The following is a 15,654-nucleotide window of genomic DNA, read 5'->3' as shown; positions in this document are numbered from 1 at the left end:
CGATATCTATTAACCTGAGAAGTTTCAGACCATTCATTCAATGCACTGTGATTTGTGACACATTTCCTGTTTATGTGGTGAGATATTAAAATCATATCAAATATGTTACAACATTCAAAAATCCCTTCACAATTTAACATCAGCGACATCTTGGCATAATGTTGGCCAAATTTCAAATGAATCTGACAAACCGTCTAGGAGGAGTATGTTAAAATTGATCATCTGAAGTCAGTGTAATTGTCATTCTTTCTGTTGCCAGTTGGTGGCGCTATAGCAAACATGCGTTATGGGCATGCGAATATTATCATTAACATGGTATTCAATGACCTGTTAAATTTTAAACATTTCAAGCCATGCACGATGAATTATGACACATTTACTGCTTGTGTGGAAGGGTATTAAAATTCATAATTTCGCCATTTCGTCAAATTACAACATATCAAAAAAAGGCTTCACAATTTAGAATCAGGAACATCTCGACGTCACGTATACCAACTTTGACATGAATCGGATCAACCGTCTAGGAGGAGTACGTTAAAATTGATCATGTCCACAACGCACAAATTCTCAATTACCTCACTTCCTGTGGGCGTGGCTAATGGCATGTTAATACAAAAGTTGTTTGTTTTTGGGAGTTACATACACCCACCAAATTTGGTGTGTGTAGCTGAAAGTATATGCCCACCACGGGATCAGTCATCTAAGGGGGCGTAAGGGGGCGCTAGCGAGTCTCTGGGACATACCCGGGGCCAAGCTTTTTTACCTAGCTGCTTTGTGTGACACTTGATGTGTGTGCCAAATTTCAAGACTTTTCGATTATGTTAACCACCTCAAAATATTTGCCAACCACGGGATCAGTCACCTAAGGGGGCGCTAGCGAGTCCCTGGGCCACGCCCGGGGTCAAGCTCTTGTACCTAACTGCGATGCATGACACCTGACGTGTGTGCCAAATTTCAAGAATTTTCGACCATGTTAACCACCTCAAAAACAGGAAAGCAATAACAATAATAATAATAATAATAATAATAATAATAATAATCCTTACAAAAACAATAGGGCCTTGCGCCCTTCGGTGCTCGGGCCCTAATAATAATAATCCTTACAAAAACAATAGGGCCTTGCGCCCTTCGGTGCTCGGGCCCTAATAATCCTTACAAAAACAATAGGGCCTTGCGCCCTTCGGTGCTCGGGCCCTAATAATAATAATCCTTACAAAAACAATAGGGCCTTGCGCCCTTCGGGTGCTCGGGCCCTAATAATCCTTACAAAAACAATAGGGCCTTGCGCCCTTCGGTGCTCGGGCCCTAATAATAATAATAATCCTTTCAAAAACAATAGGGCTTCGCACCTCTCGGTGCGCAAGGCCGTCCCGGCCTCGCGCACCGTCGGTGCTCGGGCCCTAATAATAATAGTGAAAAATAATAATCCTTACAAAAACAATAGGGCCTTGCGCCCTTCGGTGCTCGGGCCCTAATAATAATAATAATCCTTACAAAAACAATAGGGCCTTGCGCCCTTCGGTGCTCGGGCCTTAAGAAGAATAATAATAATAAGAATAATAATAATAATAATAATAATAATCCTTACAAAAACAATAGGGCCTTGCGCCCTTCGGTGCTCGGGCCCTAATAATAATAATCCTTACAAAAACAATAGGGCCTTGCGCCCTTCGGTGCTCGGGCCCTAATAATAATAATAATAATAATAATCCTTACAAAAACAATAGGGCCTTGCGCCCTTCGGTGCTCGGGCCCTAATAATCCTTACAAAAACAATAGGGCCTTGCGCCCTTCGGTGCTCGGGCCCTAAAAATAATAATAACAACAACAACAATAACAACAACATAGGTTCATTCCATGTCAAATCACTCAGAGGCTCACAGGCCACTCTCAGAAAAAAAAAAAGGAATTACAGGTACTCCTATCCCAAACCTATGGAGAAATCCAAAACATTGTGTCTGTATCAGTAACAGTTTTAACACTTTAACAGTATTTTACGCATTTTGGCGAACCAGCCAACTATTTTGCCAACTATTTTTCCAACTTCCTACATTCATGGCACCTTTGATATGAGACACTGTGATTTGGTACCCTGGAAACTCCAGAGCTCTCGTAAGAGCACAATTTGAATCGTCTCTGCGAGACACTGGCAATGAGTAATGATGCACGTTACTTTTGCCACTTGTATCGCGGGGAGCCAATCACATTGGTGTATCTGATATAGGCGGGCCAGAGGCGAGCTAAACAGATGACAGTCGTAGTGTTATCCAATTGCGTCGAAGTCCGGAATCAGTCAGTAAACGTTGGTCGTATTGTGTTATCCAATTGCGTGCAGTGAGATTGTCAAATGCACGCTTGGTGCCGCCCCTCGAGTTGGGCCATTACATTATTCGTGGCCAGACCCTTAATCTTTCTAGATTACCAGGGTCTGGAATCTCCAGGCTAGTGATTTGCACTAACTCTGTAGAATTCAAGAATATAATCAGAATTTTTTTTTTTTTGTATTATTTGTGCTAACTTGGCTGTCTGCTTCTTGTGTGCGCTGTAATACACTTAAAAAGCGTGAATAGGGGGCAACTTTAGTTTAGGGAACACATGGGGGTTAATAAGTGCCAAATTAATTGTGAATTAAATGTGAACAAAGACCCAACTTTAGAATAGGGAACATATTCTGCATTACAAAGACTTAATTAAAAGACTTTTTAGACTGCAGTGTCAGTCCCTGGATTATATATTTGTCATGGAACAGGTGCATGTTCCTCATTTGTGGTTAAAGTACCCTGGTTAGTAAGTCTTTATTTATATAGCACCTTTGTGTAATCTTTGGGAAATATTGGCTGTCACATTAATATAACTAGTTTATGCACATTTAAAAGATGATGCTTACTGAAGTCCAATTCATTCTAGTTAAGAGCTGATAAAATTCCCCTCAGATGAGTGTAGGTTGAAAATTGCATTTGTGCATATTTCAGATTAACCTGAAGCCATTCTGGACAGCGTAAAAGGAAATGCAGATAGCTTGTACATTCAAACACTACAAAACCACAGAAAGCCCACTGAGACATACAGGCATGAAATAAGACCATTAGACATATTGGGTAAGTAAACAAGAAAATTATTATACAGTGATTTACAGTATAATACAGTACATTATACAGTGACTCTGACAGATAACAGGGTCACATCCATGATCAGGAACAGAAAGAGATCACACACACCGAGATGCCAGATTTCACTCTTCCCAACACGGAGCCAGACAAAAAGGAAGACCGCCCCAACACTATTGGCATGTCAACAGTCTCCTTGAGTCCACATAGTGTCATGCAACTGGGAGGGAAACGGAGCAGCTTGCTGGAGAAGACAATGATCCAAGACAAGGGGGACAAGTTATTAGTTGACTATGAAGTTGGTGAAGAAGGGGACATTACTGAAACCTTGGGGAGCCATAGGAGTGTGATGCCAGAAAAGGGTGCTCATGCCTTTAACCCCGTGGTGACCGTGATGAACACTGACATAAGGCAAGACAGCCCAGAGGATCTTGTTGTAAGTGAGCAGTCCACAGGAATACCTCCCCTATATGATGTACTGTGCAACACAACTGAACCTGCCCATCCCCACCACTGTGCCTCTGAACACCCCCAACTCAAAGGTATGCATTGATATTAACATTTTCACATTATACATTGATTTTGCAAAATGTCCTCATTGTGAGGTAAATACACATATGTGGGTCATACAAGGACAATCTGATTCTGATTCGCTATTGGGCACTGCGGTTATTACACAGGTGTGGTGAAAACATGTTTTTGTTTCTTTATTATGCATAATACACAGGAAGTTACTGTGTGTATGTGTGCATGCTCAAGAAAAAAGTGTTTATCGCTGAAAAACAAAACAAAAAAAACATCAGTTTTCCCCCCCTAATATCGTGCAACACTTGCAGCACAATATAGCCAAGATATATTTTCAAACTCTGAAGTTATGTATATAATGTAAACACTATGAATACTAACCCTTCCTCCACCCCAGCAGGTTGTGGCAACTCTGTGAGGATGGGTGTGTCAATGGCAGCTGCTGTGGTCATCCTCCCCTTCTTGATATGGGCAGGCTACGAACTGCTACCCTTTGAGGGCCCGTCCATCACCAGCACCCCCTTCAGGCTGGTGTATACATTGCGTTGTGCATTCTTTGCCACCATTCCCATAGGCTTGGGTGAGTAAGAACCTCTCTGTGGTCAAGTATCTTTAGATATTTGCACTCAAAAAATCTGGAGATATTTAAGATGTTTGGTTTAATCACATTGTTGTGCTCCTCAAATGTCTTGTATAAATGAACACTGAATGTTATCATTCAATATGATGTCTTTACCTATAGTACTATTTTTTTTGTATTTCCGTTTGGTATTCTTGCCAGTAATAGAGGAGTCCAGTTGTTCCTGAGGGATAGTTCAGGTATTGCCAGTATCTCTGTTATATGATATATATATAATATATAATATTTTTGTATTTTGTTCAGGTGTGCTGGTGCAGAGTGTGTCACGGTTGAGGTGCAGTGAGCTGACCCCACAGTTCGAGGACTGCTGTCAGAATCGGGATGTTGCCATGCACTGGTACTATGTGCATGACTCCCTTACTCTCTACCTGCTCTACTTCCTGCAGCTGGGTGTCATGTCCACCTACATACAGCAGGACCTGCTCAAGCTCATACCACTCCTAACCATCATCTTTGTGTTCGGCAGGTGTGTAGCTGTATGTTATGGATGTAACAATTCTTCAAATGCGCAGTTTAGTTCAAATGTTAAGAATAAATGATTAATGCGAAAATCATTCCTTGATTTAGCACTTGATATTGCAATGGTTAATTGTATGGGGCTACGTCATATACATAATCTGTGCCAAATTTTGTGAAGGCTGGACAGATTTTGTGGTTTTTGATGACCTTGAGTATGGCAGCCACATGAAGGTGTCCATGTCATGACAGGTACATGACAGGTGTCCATGTCTCAGCAATGGGACCTTTCATCGTATGACCCGAAGTAGAATTAAAAATACAGAAACATTATCAGCCTGTCCTGTAGGCAACAATGAAATAGGATTGAAATTGTTTCCTCCAACTATACTACTTGTATTGAAATACAGTATCCTACTGAAATAGTCAATCACAAGTATCAAAAGAAAGTGGGCATATTGGTAATCAACAATTTGAGGACCATTTTAAAACCAGGATCACTTTTCCAACCACAGTGATCTCCTCTCTTGGGGCAATTGTTCTAGCCCTATAATCTTTGTATCCTGTAGTGACACACTCTATGGTTTTTACCCTGCTCATTTCCAGGTTGATCTACTGGGTGTGTGCAGTCTTCAGCAGTGGTGTGCGAGGTCTGGGGTATGGACTCTCTTTTTTTCCAGTTTTAGCCATGTTAGGTGCCAATATTTACTTTATTGTCACCTCCGTTGGGGCAGACACACTGTTCAACACTGTTCCACCAACTGCAGTTCCTCCACCCAAAGTGAGATGGTGGTGGTAATGACTACAAGTGAGAATGATGGTGTACAGAATGAAGAGTTCTTTGAAGCGAGATTAAATGTCCCAACTACAGTGCCCAGCAGAATTATTGGCACCCCTGATTAAGTTGCCCTCTGGGAGGAGTAATTATGTAGGCTGTTTATCCACTAAAACCCCTGGGAACCTCATTAGGTTACAAGGACATCAAAATACAACAGTTTACAAATATGCCTCTCCTAAGAAACTGAATATGGGTCTTCATTGGATCTTCCATTACCATTGCAGTACCCAGATTTAAGGAGAATTTGTGGGGTAAACTAAAGATGAGAGTGCACAGACACAAGAGTGTGGACGATCTGAAGAGGAATAGAGTCACATTCCTTGCTCTGCATTCTCCAACCTTAAGTTGCTATAGTATACAAACTGTCATGTGAGATCTGTCGCTGTTGAGAGTACACCGGCGAGCCAGACCCACATTAAAATGTAGGGCCTGGGCACTCACCGTTCGCAGTGATCAGTTTGAGGGGCGGGATAATCAGTTGTCTTTCAAATTCCCTCTGCACGCAATAGGACGCAATAGGATATTTGTTTTCAAGTAGCAGGGAATTCAAGCCAAACCGTTGCAACTCTGCCATCAATCATTATGTTAAGCCCACCAAACAACTCTATACACGATTTCAATGCCTGATTAAGTTTCGATTTCTGGAGCTCACAAGCCAACGGAGAGTTGCTAGACTAGCCCTGGCAGCAAATGTAATTTGCTGCCGCAAGGGGCGCGTCTAGATTTCTAGGCTACCGAGCTGCTGTTCTTCGAGTTGAATTTCCAGCATCTGCTCAGAGCAATCGCGACTCTTGATCTGTGCCAAAGCTATCCAGTTTGTTCAATCACACCGTGCTGTGTGCTGTTCATGATAAATGTCCATGGGCAAAAGTGATTTTAGTTTCAATGTAACAAATTAAATTACTTCATTTCTTTATTTTGTATTAATTGTTAGTTTGTTTGTCTTGATGTTTGTGTGTAGAGTGCTTTGTGCTACACATAAAAATGTGCTTTATAAAAGACTTACTTACTGACTTACTTATAAGAGAATATTAAGAGCTGTTTTATTGCCAAAGGGAGGTTGTGAAAAATAATGAGTGTCAATAATTGTGGCATGTGTTAAAGATAATTATTTCTTAATGAAAATAGAAAGGCATTTTTACTGATTAAATTAGCCTCACGTCGGTTCACTCACTCCAGTTTTGATTTTCCTCTTTTTTCAGTGTTAGGGTGAGAAGTCATGAAAAGATTCTTTTTAAAACCCTTTTTACTCATCTTTACCAGGGGTGCAAATGATTTGGGAAGACATTGTATGTATGTTTTATTATTATTCAAACAGTTGAATATTAAATATATATATATATATATATATAAGTTGTGGTATTTTCACATCATAATTCTGTGTTCATTACTTGCAAGTGTGACATTTCTGTTAGGCTTAGATAACAATCATGGCTTTGTCATAAAATCTATGTAAAGTCTGCATGGACTGTCATTTCTTTAGAGATGTTAATTGGACATACAATCTGAAATCAATTATGTTGTGACATAATGATATTAAATGGGACATAAAGGATTCAAATAGTTTTTTCGTTTTTTTTCATTTCAGATATGAAAAATAAAAACTATTACATTTTCAATGAAAGGCTTTTACTGTTATACTGAAGAGAGAACTAGAGAAGCTGACTTCATTTCGGACCTTGTCTCCATAGAGCTCAACAGTCCCGCCCCCCTTCCGTGAGGGCTTACAGTCTGGAAGTAAATTTTCCATTAATTTCCCCCATTGACATGTGGAAAATTACGTATATAAAGTTTTAGACATTGCCTTAGGCTGAACAGCTGTGACATGACTCGTGAATCATACAACATTTCGAGCAAAAAAACAGAAAAAAGAAAAGTTCAAGTTCGGTTTATTGTCATGTATTAGTAGGCCTACAAAAAGGCAAAGGTACAAGACTGTACATATTTTAATTTCTCAGCAAAGGAACTATTCATCCCATCAGCCATTACTAATTATACATTTTCCAACCTAACCTAATGATAGTTTAACATGCTTACTTTTGAATGTAAGACAACAAGATGACTAACTACCGTAAAGTAATTAAGGAGCAAGCCAGGTTAGTAAAGGCGGGAGTTAAGGCATAAACGTTTCCATGGCAACAGTTGATCTCTACCAATCAAAAGCTCTACTTTTACACATTAGGATTATGGGTAGTGTAGTGCTTTAATGTGAAATCACAAACAAAACTTTTTTTTTTAAACAAAATAGATAGATGCCCCATGAACTGCTGGCATCTAGCCTATATGAGCATACACAATCGCTTAATCATGTTTTTTTAGATTAGATTAGATTCAACTTTATTGTGCAGAGTACAAGTACAAAGGCAACAAAATGCAGTTTGTGTCTAATCAGAAGTGCAAAAAAGCAGAAAAGTGCAGTGTGATACAAAGTATAGACAGGACAAGATGTATAGTGCAGTGTAAACAGTAGGGGTGTGAATCTCTCATGTAAAAGACGATCCGATTCACAGATAGATACATGGGCACGATTCGATACAAGAACAGATACAGTGCATACAGAAAGTATTCACAGCACTTCACTTTTTCCACATTTTGTTATGATTCAGACTTATCTTGTATTCAATTATTCATTTTTTCTCCTCAATCTACACACAATACTCCAACACCCCACAAAAGCAAGTGTTTGGAGTGTTTTGTAAATGTGTATTCACATTTTCTGTTATGACACTTTAGATCTGGTGCATCCTACTTCTACCAATGGTCCTTCAGATGCTTCTACAACTTGATTGGAGTCCATCTGTGCCTAAATTAATTCACTGGATATTATAAGGGGAGGCATACATCTCTTTATATAAGGTCTCACAGTTGATGGTGTACTGTATGTCAGAGTGAAAACCAAGCCAAGAGGTCGAGAGCAATGTCCATAGACCGAAACAGGGTTGTGTGAAGACAGATCCGGGGAAGGGTACAAGAAAATTTCTGCAGCATTGGAAGTGCCCAAGAGCACAGTAGCCTCCATCATTCTCAAATGGAAGTTTGGAACAACCAACAGTCTTCTAGATGTGGCCGCTCAGCCTAACTGAGTAATCCGGAACGAAGGGCCTTGATCAAGTCAAGTCAAGTCAGTTTTATTTGTATAGCGCATTTAACGTGCACAGAGTGCAACCCAAAGCGCTCCACATATAGGCTAAGACATTGTCATTGACACATAGACTAATACAAAGACAATAGCGGACGGAGCGGCGTAGTCGCCAGCGTACCCCTGACACCAAGACATAGAACTACATTTAAGAAATAACAAACGCAAAAGATGCCGGACGGAGCGGCGTAGTCGCCAGCGTACCCGTGACACCAAGACATACAAGACAGACAACAAACAAATTAATAAATAAAAAATAAAAATAAAATTAGTCCAATTTCCAACCGGCTGAAAATGTCCAAGGGCAATGATGACTCGCGTGAAACTTCGCACAGCTGTGTCTCCACAACCGATGCATGCAACGCCAACAAAGTTCTTTACACTCACTGGCAGTCTGGAAGCATAACAGTCCGAAGTCACTGGAAGCATACCAGTCCGAAGTCATGGGCGATCTTGTAGATCAGCAACTCGGTGGACTTTTAACAGCGACTGTTTGTTGGTCCGTAATGCAGAGTTCTTCAACAACGTTAGTCTGCTCAATCCAGACTCCAGGCAGTTAGCATGGCAGCTCACTGGTCAGAAACAGCTCGGCGGCCTCAGCAGATCTTTCTCAGAGTAGCTCCAGCTGTTGTCCCGAGAAATCCCCTCGACCAGACAGTGAAGTGCAGCACCGGCTCACAGATGGATGGGAAGGATGTAAGAGGCCCAGGGCAAAAGCTAGCCATAGGAAGCTCCCAATGGACAGACGTTAACATCAGCCGACTTGAAAGCAGTAAAAAGGACTAAGAGAATAACACGAAAACTTATCAAAAATAACGTAAATAAAGAGAACATTTAACTAGACAAATCAATACTAAAAATCAGACAGGTAACCAAGGACCCAATGGTCATATGAATGAGATCCAGAGTTCCTTTGAGAAGATGAGAGAAGAATAACCGAGGACAAACATTAGTGCAGCTCAGTGGCTGGTTTCTTCCATTGGGAACTGTGGCCAAATAGTTCGGCCTTTGTTTTGTCCTTCTTTAGCTGTCGGTGAAACACGTGCATGTCACAAAATCCATGCTTGTATTGATGGTAATTTTGATACCATAGATTTAATAGAGACCCAGTCAGACCAATAGTATGAAAAATCAGGAACAGAGTTTATTTACAATGATGTGCATCAAGGGAGAGACAGCATGACTTCACCTAAAGATCCATCAGCTGCTCTAACTAGACAAGGAAATAGTTAGGGTTTAAGTATCCTTCCAGGCTGATGGCAGATGGCGTTGGTCAGTGGTCGCAGCACCGTGGGGGCGCCAAAGCAATGAATAATAATAATAATAATAATAATATATTTGGTATATTCTATATGTAGCTACTGTTGTACGTTTCTAAATTATTTCTGCATTTCCTCAATGTTAAATAACATTTTAGAGGACTAACAGGCTAGAGTAGGCGCCCTATCTCATAAGATTCCATCATAGAATTTTGACATAGGAAAGGGAGTAGGGGCGCCGTGAGCGCTGAGTAAGCAGATACGAGTAGTGAGTTTTCGTCTATGGAAAAAGATGGATACAGCAAAAAAGCTGTCGGGGGCTAAAAATAGAAAAAGATAGAGGGAAAATGAGATGGCATGTAAAGGGATGCGACAGTAGTTAAATAAGTGGATAAGTGGATGGTGAAAAGCAACAGGTAGGATTTAAAGGGACACCAGGCAAAGTTTTCGTGTTAAGTAATCATCTTCGTAAGTTGGTATACGGTTAAATGAATCATTACGGGGCGAATGAAGGTTCTCTCGCCTGCCTCTACTGCCTGTTGGAAGAATATCCCACTTGCAAGTTCGGTGTATCCTACCCGCCGACTGAAGCAGGATCAGTTTAGAGCACAGAGGCAGGCTAACGAAACGCTAGAGATTGTTGCAAACGTGTGTATAATGGCAGAGCCGGCGAAGAAGCAGCGAAAACCCTTGACGGAAGCCGCAAAGAAAAGGAAAAAAGCTTCAGACCGAGCGAGGGGGAGTTTCGTAGAGAAAAAGCGCCCCTGCCGTTGGTCATCCCATCTCATGTGGACTACACTGAATCAGACTCTGATTAGTGGCAACCTGGCAATCCGGACCAGATAGCTACTGAGGCAGCCATGCAGAACAGTGAAACACTGCAAAGTCATAATACCCGCTTACCTCTAAATACAGTCACACACAGATATCAGTGTTGTGCACAATTCGAATTGCAATTCTGCTTCCTGTTTGCTACCTCAATTGAAATGCAAGTGAAATTCAAGAACTGAATTGGAATTTAAGAGGCCGTTTCAATTCAATTCTGGAATTTTGCACAAGCCTGACAGATATACACAGGGACAGTACAGATATCATAGTCATACATAGAATCATACTTTTATCAAAGTGACCCACAAATGACAAATGCAGAACATTAAACCACATATTGGAATATTGGACATAATGTTCTATTCCACTTTCTCTCAGTATTCAGCATATTGTCTAGCAACTGTAAAACCAGTTATTATTATTTAAAAAATATATAAAGCTTGAGTCAATAGGGTAGAAGATGTAGCCACTCCCTGTCCTAACACTTTGAGACAGAATTCATGCAAAGCCCATGAATCAAATAAACTTAGAATAGTGCTTAATAACGTTGCAATGATAGCTCACATTAACTCTACAAATAAGTAGTGTTAGCTACACCTCAATTATGCATGCATTCTCATGAGATTAAAGGTTAATGTTAGCAGCTGCAAAAGTTTTTCCTCAAGCAAAAAAAACAACAACATAACTTACATTTGGTAAGGCCCACTGGCGCATTATTAATTTCGGACCCCAAACAGGATGTCCATTTCTTTACAGTGCCATTTTATATAACACCATTTCAAACACTTCATACATTACCTTTCCATGCATAAATCTATCCGCATGCTAACAATGAATTCAAACCTGAACTCAAGTAACCTTAATGTTAAGTTTACTGGTTGCTGCTGCTGCTTCGTAATTGGCGATTTCGGAAGGTATGTATCTTTAACTTTTTTTTTTTTTATCCAGACGGATTTTAAAAGTCCACCCAGAGACATACCCTTCGTGATATGAATGGATATTCTGCCTGCCAATTTCGTTCAGCCTCAAGCAGGTTAACAATAGTCATTCATGCTAACTAACAATAGCTAACATTGCCCATTGGATGGATTTTAAAACATTATATTGTAACATTAATGTTTTGCAAACATTTATTTTAATTATTATTAATTAATAGTGATTGGATTAAGGAGGGAAATAAGATAATTAGAATAACCCATAAATTAGGTGAGCATAACCCAGAAATGACAGTGAAATTAACATAAATACTGGGTTGAAAAAAATAGCCTACCCAACAATTATGTAGGTTTAACCTTACAGTTTTGTTACAATAACCTAATGTTTGGGTTAGACCATCAACCCAACTCACTGGGTTGACCAAACAACCCAATTTTCGGGGCTAACTCGGTGCTGGGCTCGACCACTATTTAACCAGTGATTGGGTTGAAATTAGGTTGTTTTTAACCCAATGTTTTTTAGATTTTTTTAGATATTTTACATCATATGTTTTGCATTTTCAAGCACTGGTAATTCCTCGGAATTGACCGATCGCAAGCCCCGCTCATCAAACGCAGATGAGCCAATGGCAGTTCAGTAGCTCCACGCAGGCAGACACACTTCGTTTGACAGCTGATTTTTGTCCGGTTTTATCCGGGTTGAAAAGGACAGCCAAACGACATGTATGGGATTAAGGCAACCCCGATACACAGATACACATTGTAATTATGTTAAATTAGATTCAATTCTATCCTTCCAGCTCTCCCCTATTTTAAGCAAAGGGTTAACTTACTCCTTAGCAAAACAAACAGTGCTCCACCACCACATCTGTAGATTAGGCCACACAGCTAACTCAATATAAGTGTAAGGCAGTGTATTTGTAGCGTCACTAGGTGTCACTGTAGGACCATGTATTATTTATATTTTCGTTAGTTTAACTCTAATTGTTCCTTTTGATACACCGTAGGGTTGATGCGTGTTTAGCCTAGAACGCCATCTTTTCTTTAGTATATGCCATCAACCTTATAGGTAAGTCACGTTATTTTCATGAGTTTATAAAATAGAAATTATCTTGGGTAATACTACTTAGAAAGTTCGTTTTGTTGAGCTATTGTTTTTACCTAGTTATTTAAGACTTAAATGCTGAGTCATTCTGAGAATAAGAGTTTTTATTTTTGTTATAAGAGCGAGTGTAATGTGGCCACTAATACAGTGCTAAGCTATGTGTTACTGTGCTAGTGTTTTGGTATGCGTTAGCACTTGAATGTAATATGGGGATTAACATGTGAATGTACAACTGAAGTGCATTAGGATTTTTTCATACTGGTTATAAATGGAGTATATGCCATCAACCTTATAGATGCTGTTTATGAAGCCCAGTAAACTACGGTCTGCCACAATCCCGAACCCTTCTGTGTCCGTGTCTCCCTTCATACCGGATGCACCCTCACGTTCACAATAATAACACAACGCAGAGTAGCAGTGGAGGTGCTGGAAGCCGGCGTGCGCGGATGGAGAGCTAGAGGGCTACATCTTTGGTGCCGTGACCCGGATTGTGGCACTTCAAGACCCAAGCGGGCGAAAATTCTACAGCCAGGCCTGTGTTTTGAATGCTGAACTGTATCACCTTAAATGAGCGGACTGACATTCTCAACCAGATTTGTGATTCTGGGTATTACATTAATCATCGTCACTATATCCTTTACAGACTGTTTTGAATTTTGATTGTTTGACTGTTGCTTGGAGGAATTTTCAATGATGTCAAATGTATTTGACTGTTAGTTAAATGATATTAGGGAATATTTTTGAATAATAAGGTTTTGGTGATTTATGTGATTTATTGTGCATATAATTGATGTCCAGAGAAATACTCAGGTCGAAATTTAAGTTTGAACTGACATCCTTTTCAGTTATGTTTTTTTGCTAAACTGCATAATTCACTATACTGATTGCATTGAAGTACATGCTTTAAAACATTTAATATCTTACAGCTTGATATATACTCATAACCCACATATTACATTACACTGTCATTTAATTTACATGTCACATAGCAAACATAGCAAAATGTCACAGAGCTATGCAGACTCTCCCCTAAAGTTGCGGTGGCGCTCCGCTGGGGCATCCAGCCTCCAACCACCCGCAGGGCCTGCAGAAGGCGACACCCTACCGCCCCTGGAACGACATACGCCACCACCCACAATGCATGCGCCCGATGCTGACCAGTACTACACTCCAGCCCATGCAGCAAGACAGCCAGGCTCTGGAGCTTCAGGGCAGGTACCACCACTTCGCTTTGACACTAGCCCAGACCTAAAACAAGGCTACCAGGTTGGTGGACACCTCTGTTCCCAAACACGGTGGACATGGGCCTGTAGCTGCCCTGCCTCAACAGAGCTCCCCACAACATGTCTTTATAGGAATGCCAGCTGTCCAGCAGCCTGCCATGACTTACCCAGTTACCACCCCCTATCCATCCCAGCCTCTTAGGCCTAGTCCCCAGGTCTATTCAAGCTATACACATTCCACCCCTGTCCCCCACATGCCCATACCAAATTTTCAGACACCACCAGCGGCAAACTTTACAAGTAGGCCCGCTGTTGCTGGGCAGACCCCCCAAGTGCATTTTTCTGATGACCCATTTCCCAGTGCTCAGGATCCAGGCTATAGTGGAGCCACATCAGTGCCTTTATCGGTTGCCAATGGAGTACCCCATACTACCGCAGACAGCCCTCAAGTAGCGTTTCCTGATCCAGGTCCTGAATCACTGCATCCACAGACCTCAGTTCCAGGTCCCCACCTGAACAGGTATGCGGGTGTTCTTTCTCAAGCAGTCCCTCCACCCACCTCTTCTAGCCTGCATATGTACACCCACCCATATGTGGCACAATCTCAGACTCCGGTTCGAGCTAGCCCAAGCCTTCCAATGACAGCCTATGGTGGTTTCATGCAAACTCATCAGGTAAAAAATGTTCAGGTCTTCACTGGAAATCCAGACTGTAAGATACTGGTGGAGGACTGGATTCGTGACATGCAGTACCTTCTCGAGGCGATAGAGTTCCCCACACACCTTTGTTTTTCCACAGTGGTGCGACACCTAAGTGGTGAAGCCAGAAAGCTGATCCTTAATCTACCTCCCCATGACCAGACCCCAGAGAAAGCATTCGAGGAATTAAGGTCAGAGTACAGCGACACACGGGGCTCCTTAGACCCATTAGCAGACTTTTACGAGCGGAGCCAGAATTCAGGAGAGTCCGTCTGCTCCTACGCTATAGCACTGGAGGCGAAATTGCTAGCGGTGGAGGAGAAACAAAGGGGAGGTAAGCCTTTCCTTGATCGAGATGGCAAACTTACCCGGCAGTTCATGAGGGGCCTTACCGATGAAGACGTGTATATGCGAATCGCACCAATGACACCCAGGCTCTTGAGCTTCCGCGAGCTGCAGGCTGAACTACGAAACCTAGCTAGGGAAAACAAAAAGTTCCAGCCCCAAAACAAAATGAAAAAAACATATGCACAGGTACATGTAACCTCAGAGGGTGGTGGAAATGTGAAAACAGAGAAGGCAAAGCACACATCTGAATTATCAGAGCTGACTGAGATGGTCAAGAGATTAGCCCTCAATCAGGAGGAACAAATGGCCAAGTTGTCCCACCTAGAGTTGAGAATCACTGCTCCACCACTTATCTCCTCACCAACGGTCCAGCCATCACCGGGAAAGGCAAACCAAAGCTTTACCTGTTACCGGTGTGGAAAGTTAGGACACACAGCCCGAGTTTGCAGAGCACTGCTTCCAGTTCCCAGCCCCGCTGAAGCCTCCCAGACCCCTGCTGAGAGGCACACACCCCCTTCCGCTCAACCTTTAAACGCTTAAAGCCCATGGTAGC

At 41.5% G+C, this 15,654-nt stretch overlaps 1 protein-coding gene across 6 annotated transcripts in view; it reads left to right on the top strand.

The window, feature by feature from the left end:
- The window catches only part of tmem79a (transmembrane protein 79a), a 58,348-nt gene extending 45,040 nt beyond the window's left edge, over positions 1 to 13,308 (top strand). For 3 of the 6 annotated variants that reach the window (XM_076301065.1, XM_076301066.1, XM_076301067.1), the window contains exons 2-6: positions 2,973 to 3,098; positions 3,196 to 3,649; positions 4,030 to 4,212; positions 4,516 to 4,738; positions 5,335 to 7,121. In XM_076301065.1, coding sequence (XP_076157180.1) covers positions 3,223 to 3,649; positions 4,030 to 4,212; positions 4,516 to 4,738; positions 5,335 to 5,527 — 1,026 coding nt within the window. In that variant the 5' untranslated portion in view covers positions 2,973 to 3,098; positions 3,196 to 3,222 and the 3' untranslated portion in view covers positions 5,528 to 7,121. Of the gene's footprint in view, positions 1 to 2,972; positions 3,099 to 3,170; positions 3,650 to 4,029; positions 4,213 to 4,515; positions 4,739 to 5,334; positions 7,122 to 13,127 lie in introns of those variants that run through there. The other 3 variants (XM_076301070.1, XM_076301069.1, XM_076301068.1) reach the window with 3 other exon arrangements.
- Positions 13,309 to 15,654: the final 2,346 nt, after the last annotated feature.

The sequence above is a fragment of the Alosa pseudoharengus genome, unplaced genomic scaffold (genome assembly GCF_046254945.1).
Source record: "Alosa pseudoharengus isolate Yale_2024_CS ecotype anadromous, Long Island Sound unplaced genomic scaffold, YU_APseudo_1.1 YU_APseudo_1.1_scf_23, whole genome shotgun sequence".
Taxonomy (NCBI): domain Eukaryota; kingdom Metazoa; phylum Chordata; class Actinopteri; order Clupeiformes; family Clupeidae; genus Alosa; species Alosa pseudoharengus.
This window is presented reverse-complemented; position numbering and strand designations above follow the sequence as displayed.